This window comes from Chrysochloris asiatica, unplaced genomic scaffold (assembly GCF_000296735.1).
Source record: "Chrysochloris asiatica unplaced genomic scaffold, ChrAsi1.0 scaffold00001, whole genome shotgun sequence".
NCBI lineage: Eukaryota > Metazoa > Chordata > Mammalia > Afrosoricida > Chrysochloridae > Chrysochloris > Chrysochloris asiatica.
Genome location: NW_006408519.1, coordinates 26,164,655 through 26,174,856, shown reverse-complemented (window position 1 = coordinate 26,174,856; position 10,202 = coordinate 26,164,655). Strand labels below are relative to the sequence as shown.

Genomic DNA, 10,202 nt, shown 5'->3' with positions numbered 1-10,202 from the left:
GTAATGAAACAAGCTATATGAATGGTTGAATGTGAAGCTGATGATGTGCCCTGTAAACTTTCACTCAATCCAAAATAAAAACATTTAATTAAAAAAAAAAAAAAAACCAGGTGAGACAGTTCCACTGGCATGATGGTTCATTCTGCTACAGATTTACCTGTCCAGCAATATCCTAAAACTGGGATGAGCCAACAGGCAAAGAGCAAAACGTACCCAGCTACATTCATTCTGGTTGTCTTACTAGTGTTGTCAGTGAAGTTGAAAGAACTGCTTTGCAAACTGAAATTTAAGAAACCCGTTTACCTTTCTTTCCCATATATGAATTTTTCCCCTCCATAACTCCTTTGAGTCAATAGCATTTCTGAGATCTTCGAAAGGCATAACATTAGCAGAAAGGTATTCAGCAATTTTCTGACAATTTCTACAAAATAAAAGATGGCAATAATTAAGTACAAGGTTTCATATTTTACTAGATTTAATGATTATAACTACAAATCTAAAAGGCAGCATCACCAATCTTCTATCACTGATTTTTCTTCTAACATAATACAAACAGTATAATAACCAAGAATCAGACACGCATTCAATGTCAGTCTCTGAGTGAGCATTTTTCACAAGTTCACCTCACCCCAACATCCCCACGAGTTATAAGTAATTATACTGATGATTACAGATGAGGAAAGAGATTTGCTTCTTACTCTTGGCTTAAAGCTGACAGGTGTGTATACACACACACACAGACCTGCACTCAATGTCAGCTCCTCATCTTAAGAAAAAAACAGCTGCTCTCCTTCTAAAACATCCCCATACAGTTCTGTCCACAAGTCTACCGAAGCACTGACCATAGAAAATGGTAACTGTCAGTGTTAGCCTTCCTGTTTCCTTTTGTACTAAAGAGACCAAGGTTGACATCTTTTCACTTTCTTAATTGCACTAGTGTTTGTTGCTCTGCTTGGAGTAGTCAGCACTCAACAAACACTTACTGAATAACAAATCATGAAGTTAATGTCATTTGTATACTACTTAAAGATCAAAACTACAACAGACCATTGATGCTTACTAAAGTGTCATAAAGCACAACAAAACCCAAAACAAACAAGCCCCTTGCCAGTGAGTGGATGCCGACTCACAGTGACCCAGGATTGGATCTGAGACTGTATAGCTGCACAGATCAGTCAGCCTCATCTTTCTCCTAGGGAGCAGCTCAATGGTTTGAACCACCGACCTAGCAGTCAGCAGTGCATCACACAGCTCCTTCACAGCACACCAGTGGATATTTATTTCTACGTTGCATTGGCACATACAAACAACGCAGATGCGGCATTACAAATCCAGTGTGTCCAGGTGCCATGGGATTTGTTGCACTGCTCAATGGACAATCCTCCCCTATTTAAGATCACCACGTAGCTGGATCGCAAATGCTTGCTAACTCTCACAATCCAGGGCATTTATTACAAACTCACATGTCTCAGAACTACCAAGTGTGAAATAAGAAGAATCTAGATTCTTCCCAAGATTTAAGTGTCTTGAATCATAGCATAGCATTCCACTTTATCTTGTCATATTAAAATCATTCTTACATGCTGACAGTATTTTTAAGACACGGTAGCATGTTAACTACAAAAACAGACAACATGAACAATAATCAAATTATGAACAAAGAAACCCACGTTTCACCATGATTGCCTACTATGGTGATTTTTGCTGAATGCCATTCCCTCAAATGCTTGAATGCTCCCAAGGTAGGCAAACAGTCTTTCAGTTTAGGGAAATCTTTGTCAGAGGGCAGCAGCAGGATATCGATCATTGCTCGACCTAGAAAGAGAAAAAGACATTGCTGTAAATTTTAAAAGATGTTAGACCTAAAATGCTTCAAAAACAATTATACCGTGAGCAACTGTCCTTTAAATTTCTTTGTAAGATAGAAGATAATTTAACTCTAATTACTGAAATTCTTTAAGACAATACACACCTTCAGCAGTTTAAAATCTTTAAAGGTTCATTTGACTGAAAGCCATGTTAGCTTGAAATAGCTACATTAAATATGCCAGAGAACAACAAACTAGATCTTAATTACTTGTCAATTCTGCAGCTGGGGTTAATTATGCACATTGCTCTTGAGTTGATCAATGCTATTGTTGTACCAAACAGAGAAGACAAAAAAAAAAAAAAAAACCCCTGTGCAGTTTCATTATATCTTTCTCTACTTAATCTTGTTATCCAAAAGAGAATGAATTAGTATAAAATTATAATGTACAAATAAGTTACTCCTAAAAAGACAATAAGACATTAAGAAAAGCTAATTATACTGACATTACTGGATTCTGAGAAACAAGAATAAGTTCATAAAACTTCAAATTTTATTAAACTATAAATTTACTGAAAGACCAGAAAACTAAAAAAAAAAAAAAAAAAAATGAAGTTAAAATTAAATAAGTATTCCTACTGGTCAAAATAGCAACTGTATAGTATTTCAGTGCATTCTCTGAATTTGTCACATGTTATTTAGAAGGTGATCTGTATGTTTATCGTGTCATTGGTCACGTGGGACCTTTCACATTATAATATGATCCTTGAAGATGAGGATTAGGCTGCCTATAAGCTATATGCTAGGGGCTATGCCTTTAACTCATGATTGTTTACTCAGTTCTTAGTTTGGGGCATTCTATGTAATTGTTAATGTGGTTTAGTGCCATCCAATCTGTTCCGACTCATAGTAACCCTGTACAGGGTTTCTGAAGAGCAGTTGGTGGGTTTGAACCCCAAGCTTGTGGTTAGCAGTCCAGTGCTTACCCTCTAGTGCCACACCAGGACTTCATAGCTTGTAATAAACCCAACAAATATCTGCTTAGTACATGACCTTTAATAATGAGAATATTCAAAAAAAGTTATTGTGGATGCCAAATTTTACCAAGTTTCAGATGACAGCTATTTGGTTAACAAGACAAAAACTGTTTCAGAATAATATGATAGATGTTTTCACAAAGGATGCTTTCCATCACTGAGAGAAAAAAAGGAATGAGTAGACTCAGTAACGCTGAGTAAAGGGTTTCTTTACTGCACAACTTTCCATTCCGTGATATGTATGCGGGGGCTTCCAAAATTTCATAGAAACACAGAATTGAAACATACTAGGATTTTTCCACAGACTTTCTGAAGCTCTTGAGTCACTGTACAAGGTTAAGAGCTCAGTTGCTAGCCCAAAGGTCAGTGGCCTGCTTCTGTAAAGGAGAACCTAGGAAAGCCGAGGTGCGGCTCTACTTGAGCCTACAGGGTCACTGTGAGTTGGGATGAACTTGATGGCAACAGGTTTGGATTTATAGTTACTTCATTATAAGTAACGTTACCCACATGATCGAGGCTAAAGAATCTCTTCTGCCAAGAGTTTTGCAAAGTACTAGTGTTCCACAGAACATACAATGAAAACAATGGCACATAATGGGAAAATTCGTCTTCAGTAACAAGTAAGTAAGAGGATAGACACGGCTCTAATTTTCTAAGTTCTAATTTTTGTTTAGCTAAATAATTAACAGAATTGCAACGTTTCAGTGACGGTTTTATTAAAGTAATGGAAAACTTTTTTTACATTCAACTTCAATTAAGAAATCCTTTTGCATCTTGAATTTCAAGATTAGATGTGAAAAAGAGAAACTGAATTATCACTTATTCATAACAAGTCTAACATCAGACAAAAGTTATTGGAAGCAGTTATAAAATATTACCAGGTGCAGGAAGCTTGTCTGATAACTGATGTAAATTTTCTGCAGATTCTTCATATAAACTAAAATCAAAAGGCAAATTAGGAGGAAAAAAAAAAAGAGCACACATACTTATTTTCCATAGATAGTCCTATTAATTTTGGTTATAGTAATTTTACTTTCTATGTAATAGACACTGTGAAACATGTTAGATACATTATCTCATTTGGCCCCACTGGCAACCCTAAGAGGTAACACTATATTACTATCCCAATAAGTTGCCTAAAGTCACATAAGAGCCATGAGCATTAGGATTCAAACCCAGAGCCCAAGTTGCAGCTACACCAAATAATCCAAACAAAGAAACAGAACGCCTTCCATTATATCTAGCTTACTATGGCACTGTGGAGTCCTGCTGTGGCGTTGTGGGTTAATGTGCTGGACTGCAAAGTCATTTGAGCATCAGGGTTCGTGGTTCAAGCTCACTAGCTGCTCCTCTGAAGCTCTATACGGGGTTGCTGTGTGTCAGGACCGACTCGACAGCACTTAACAACAACAACAAATGACACAGTAGGATAAGCACTAGACTTCTAACCAAAAGGTCGGTGGCTCAAACTCACCAGCCATTCCTTGGATACCTTATACAGGGTCCCCATGAGTCAGAACTGACTGAAGGCATTTAATAACAACAATATACTACATAGAAATCATACCTAATAAACCATGTATTTTTCTGAAGCCTGATAGTAAGGTATCACTAAGAAGAGTTCACAAGAGGAGGATGCTGCTTGTGTTTCTGAAGGTTACATAAAGATTCAGTCAGGTAATAAGTAGCCCCTAGCTCTCACTGGAGAATAGGATAGCCTCCTCAAATGCTTTAAAACATTATCAGCTTAATCTACATGATAAAAATGTTCCCCCAGTTAGTCTATTATATAGCAAAAGGAACTTAGTTTATACACAAGCTCTGGTAGTGTAGTGGTTACGAATCAGGCTGCTAACCTCAGGGTCAGCAGTTCGAAACTACCAGCTGTTCGGCAGGGGAAAGATGAGGCTTTCTGCTCCCATAAAGACTGACAACCTCGGAAACCCTGTACAAGGTCGCTATGAGTCGGAACCAACTCCACAGCACCTAACAACAACAACAACAACCATCCTCACCAGCTCCATGGGAGCAAGATGAGGCTTTAGGCTCCTATAAAGATTTACAGCCTCAGAATTGAGGTAACTGTTAGTCAGGATGGCAGTGAGTTTTTGTTTTTTCGGTTCATTTTCACATTAAACTATAGTTCTTAGGCTCCCTCTTGTGGAAATAATTATGAAGTCACTTTCCAGATGGTGTTGGTTGTGTGCCGTGGAGTAGAGTTACTTTTAGCATTGTCATTAAGTGTTGTCGAGTCGGTTCCAATTCATATCAACCCTGTACAGTGTTTCCAAGGAGCAACTGGTGGGTTTGAACTGCCAACCTTGCAATTAACAGTCCAGTGCTGACCCTAAAGCACCAGACCTTTTAATGGTGGTGGTGTGCCGTGGAGTCAGCTCTGACTCACAGGGACCCTGTATGTAGTTTCTGAGGCTGTAAATCTTTACAGGAGAATAATGCCTCATCTTTCTCCCACAGAGCAACTGGTAGATTTGAACCACTGACCTACAGTTAGCAGCCCAGCACATAACCCACTACGCTACCAGAGGTTCTTATCTTTTAACAGTGGCAGGAAAAAATAAACAGGGATAAAGCTTTAAGGCTGACAAGCACCTTACACATCATCTAAAATGACCCCAATACTTTATGAATCAGAAAAAACAAAGGACCCAAAAGCCTCAGTGACCAGCCCAGGAGGGACAAGAGACTCCTTTCCTTGACCCTTGCTTCAATGTTCTTCTTACTAGTCCACAGTGTCCCCCTTCACCTTTTGCAAAATCAGAAAAAAAGGAAGAGTGGATTTTTAAAGTCTGTAGCTATTTATAGAAATTCATAAAACATAATCAAAGCAATTCTCTAACCACAAATCTCAGTGGTTCAAACTCACCAGCGACTCCTTGAAAATCCTATACAGGATCATTATGAGTCGACTGTACCTAAGAACAATAACATTATACAATATTATGTTGCTGCTGTTGTTGTTGTTAAGTGCCATTGAGCCAGTTCTGACTCATAGCGACCCAATGTAGAGTTCCTGAGAAGTGGCTGGTGGGTTTGGACAGCCAACCCCTGTGGTTAACAGTCCAATGCTTATTCTACAGTGGCACACCAGAATGCCATAAAGTATTATGGAAGGTTACAAATAAAATGTATTAACTATGAGATGTATGTGGGATATCTCATGAAGAAAAGAAATTATAACAAAATAGATCACCTTTTTTTGAGTTACATTGTACTGTAACTCAGAAATCTATAATGGAACTGAAGTAAGTGTATAATACTTAATTATGAAAGGTATCTGAAATGCCAAAAATACAACTACAGCAAAGAAATCATAGATTTCTTCCTCAAACAGCAACATGAAAACAGTGTTTTGTTTGGAATGCTAGCTAAATAAAGTTTCTCTTAAATTTTTAAACTACATATCATACATCTTCAAGAACGTGGCACACTAATAAAAATATCACTTTTATGACTCTTGTGATTATACAAGGTCAAGAAGGTAAATGACCTCCTTGTGAGGCAGTAGAGGCTCAGTCCTGGACTGCAGACCACAAGGTCCGCAGTTCAAATCGGCGAGCTGGTCCTCAGAAACCCTCTACAGGATCGCTATGAGTTGGAACCGACTCGATAGCACCAACAACAATAAGAAGGTAAATATTATCAGACACCAACTTCTGCCTTTCAAATAATTCTACTCAACTAGAAGGAAGGCCTGGGTAAGATTTTCAATTAATTAAAACTTCCTTCCTGTAATTACTAGAAGACCTAATCTTCACCCTCATGACCTAAGCTACCTATCTGTTAGATATTTTACGGATGCTAAGAAAGCAGGTAAGCATACTCAGCCAAGGACAAGGATTCCCTGCTATTCCCATCTTCTTCCTCAAAACAGTCAACAGCAGTCAAGCATTCTTCCATGTTTGTTTGAAGAGTATCTTCAATTTCATCTTTTTCTGTATCAAAATGCATCTCATCCCAGTCAGAACTACAAAACTAAAAAGTCAAAACACTGCATTAACTAATGGATTCATGGAGTTATTGACATGAACAATGGCATTTACTACTGACTTTTTAAATAAGTATTACCTGATAAAATCCGCATAGCGCCTGCACCGCAAAGAACCATTTCTTGGATCCAGGTATGCCGCCCACTGAACAGACTTGAAAAGCAAAATCACACTTATTAGAAGACAGGCATGCCGGAAATCAGCATCTGCTACAGCATATCTACTTAGGCATCTGTACATATTACAGAGGTCTCTAAATCCTATATATATGATCTGTCTGTTTATTTAAATCTCTGCTAAAAATTCAAACAGTGCAATACCAAAACAGCACAATCCTACACTTACAAGGACTTTTTGCTTTTTAAGTTCAGTACAATTAAAAACTTCATGTTCAATATGATTACTGTTTCAGATTAAAACCTACCATAAACATACTGAAAAGACACCTACTCAATTCCTGCTGAGCAGCACACCAAACAATCATGCGTGTCACTGTTAGTGAAAACAATTGCTTCTACAAAGACCACAAAGAAACTGGGGTCTGGTTCAGCCTGAGTGGCAACAAAGAAGGTACAGAGACGCTCCAGCTAAAAGAGCAGGAAGAAGCTCTTCCTGGGGAGTGGAACAGCATATGAGGAAATGTAATCAAGGGTCACAAGAGAGCGTGTCGGAAGTCCCATGAAGAATTTAGCACGATGCACAGAAATACGACACTGAGTAAGGACAAAGGAAACTGTGGAAACCATTCAGGGAAACTAGAAAGATAAGCACTAGACCTCTAGGTCAGTGTGAACCATAAGGCCAGCAGTTCAAACTCACCAGCCGCTCCTCGGAAACCCTATACAGGGTCGCTTACTGAGTCGGAACCGACTGAACAGCAGTTTAACAACAACAACAAATTAGGAACTAACATTTATATGATCCTGCCAGCAAACACGTGGTGCTGCTAGCAGTCCCCTTTAATCTTACTGTCCCCTGCTAACACAGAAGGGGAGTCCTGGTGTGGCGCTTTAGGATACTGCGCTGGACCATAAGGTCAGTTCTGGATCACAAGATCGGCGGTTCAAACCCACCAGCCCCCTCCTCGTTGGAACTGATGCAACAGCAGTCAACACCAACACCACCGAAGAGGCTCTGCCCTTCCAACTCAAAGCCACTCCTCACACCTCCTCGGTGCCCACAGGCCGGCAATTACAAGGTCAATCTCTCCCTTCTCCACCAGGTCCTTCCCATTAGCATCACACACACACAGTTTTTTAAAGGGAATCGGGAAGGCTCCATTTAAACCCTTTTCCAGTTGCCCCTCTTTATTGCCTTTAAGGATGCACATTCTGAAAGTGTCATCCATACGTGACTGTCTCCATTTCCCTGTCACCTTTTCCATCCCCATAACTCCACTGCAGCCTGAGCCTGCCCTCACCAAGGTCACCATGAGCTGACATTCTCAGGTCCGTTCTCACTGACCTCTCAGCAGAGGAGGAACAAGGAGGGATCAAAGATGACACAGCCCACGGTTTTCTGCCTGAGACACAGGCAAGGTGAAGGTTCTGTGGCACCTTGATTGTACTTTTGGCTCCTTCTCCACATTCCTTTAAACACTGCTGTCGGGCCTCAGGATTAAGTCCAAGATCTCTAGCTCTTCTTACTGTCCACCCACAGTCCCAACCTTTCTCACTGCTTCCACTGACATCTCTACACAACTGAACATTTCATCAAAGAGTCATAGAAGATCCTAATGAAAAGGAGGCAAAGGCACAACAGACCCTCCAGTTCTCAGGGACTCGAGACTTTCTGGAGCCATGGAGAGTAGAAAGAACCCTGAAACTATTGCCCTCAGATCATCTTTAAACCGTAAACCAAAAATGTCCCCTAAAAAATACGGAGTAATAGGGAGGTCGCTGGGTGCATAGCAGACAGTCTGCTGTTCTAGTTTCTGTGCACACCCATGGCGGTGGAGCCTTAGGGAAGTAGCCAAGACCTGAGTCTGGGGGAGAGAAGATGAACCTGTTGGTTCTAAAAGCCATGTTTCCAGAAGGGCCAGGCTGTAGTTGAGAGGCTGCCTGGGACACCCTGGCCTTTAGGAAGGAGCTGGGTGCCCTCAAATTCTTCTGTAAAGATGTGTGTGTGTGGACAGCTATGGTCCAGAGGCAGATGGATAGCCTTTGCATCAACTACCAGGGAGCCAAGCTACTACAGGATGCTTTCCCCTCCTCATCGGATGGCCTTGGGCCTGCAGTATATGGAGGGGGCTCCCAATCCTAGCCTTCCTGAACAGCCCCCTCAGTAACCTGGGCATTGAGAGCCTGGTTTCTGCCACCACGGCTACTGCACTCACCTATAAGTTCCAAGTTGTGGCCCAAGGAGCCCCTATACCAGCTGAGTCTCACTGCTGCTCTCCCACCTTCAAATGCACCCTCAAGAAAGAACAGACGGCTAGGGCCCAGGGGCTGCTGCCTCTGGGGGTGGTCACATGCTTAGTGCAGGGTGCCCAGGATGCTGGGCAAAGCAGGTGGGGGAGAGTCACAGGCTGTCACTCAAGTGCAGGGGTTCCAGCCACAGGTGGGGCTGGAAGGGAGGGAATAAAGGTATGTGGATGAGGAGATAAAAAGGTCTGCCTTGAGCATTATGCTCTTTTTTAAAATGTCTATATGGGTGGCACTGGGGAATAAAGCACTGAACCGCAAGGTCGATTTGAACCACAAGCTCGTTGATTCAAACTGACCAGCCACTCCTTGGCAACCCAATGCAGTCCGAACAGACTCAATAACACTTAACAACAAGAATATGGGAGACACTGTAGGATAAGCACTGAACTGCTAACTGCAAGGTTGGCAGTTCAAAACCACCAGTTTCTCCTTGGAAACCCTCTACAGGATTCCTAAGAGTTGGAACTGACTGGATTGCAATTAACAGGAACAATATGGGAAGAAACTTACAATAGCAACTCGCAAGGTTAGATAAGAACCTTAGCGCGCAGAGTTTATAGTCTACACTAATAAATTAGAAGGCATTTCAGTAAAAGAAAGTTGAGACTGGTTCCAGAAATCAAAGAGTGCAATCACTGTCACTAAATTGTACATGTAGAAATTACTGAATTGGTGCCTGTTTTGTTGTGTATATTCTCAAAAATAATAAATCAAATTTAAAGAAACAAAAAGCCATTTTCACTTTAATATCTTATTGGGAAGTAATCACACATTCCAAATTGAGCATGCCCCACTCTCTAAATCTGCTTCTTCAATCTCACTAAATGCCACCACCACACTGTTACCCAAGCCAGGAGTCTAATGTCATCCTTGACTCCTTTCTCACTCATCCCTTCTCCTGTTGTTGTTGTTGTTAGGTGCCATC

At 40.7% G+C, this 10,202-nt stretch overlaps 1 protein-coding gene across 1 annotated transcript in view; it reads right to left on the bottom strand.

Moving 5' to 3' along the window:
- MTBP (Mdm2, transformed 3T3 cell double minute 2, p53 binding protein (mouse) binding protein, 104kDa) overlaps nucleotides 1-10,202 on the bottom strand; it is a 100,493-nt gene that overhangs the window by 78,049 nt on the left and 12,242 nt on the right. The window contains exons 3-7 of the mRNA XM_006830678.1: nucleotides 6,931-7,004; nucleotides 6,686-6,837; nucleotides 3,723-3,781; nucleotides 1,671-1,815; nucleotides 304-421 (exon numbers count right to left, since the gene is read on the bottom strand). Of these exons, the coding sequence (XP_006830741.1) occupies nucleotides 304-421; nucleotides 1,671-1,815; nucleotides 3,723-3,781; nucleotides 6,686-6,837; nucleotides 6,931-7,004 (548 nt within the window). The remainder of the gene's footprint in view (nucleotides 1-303; nucleotides 422-1,670; nucleotides 1,816-3,722; nucleotides 3,782-6,685; nucleotides 6,838-6,930; nucleotides 7,005-10,202) is intronic.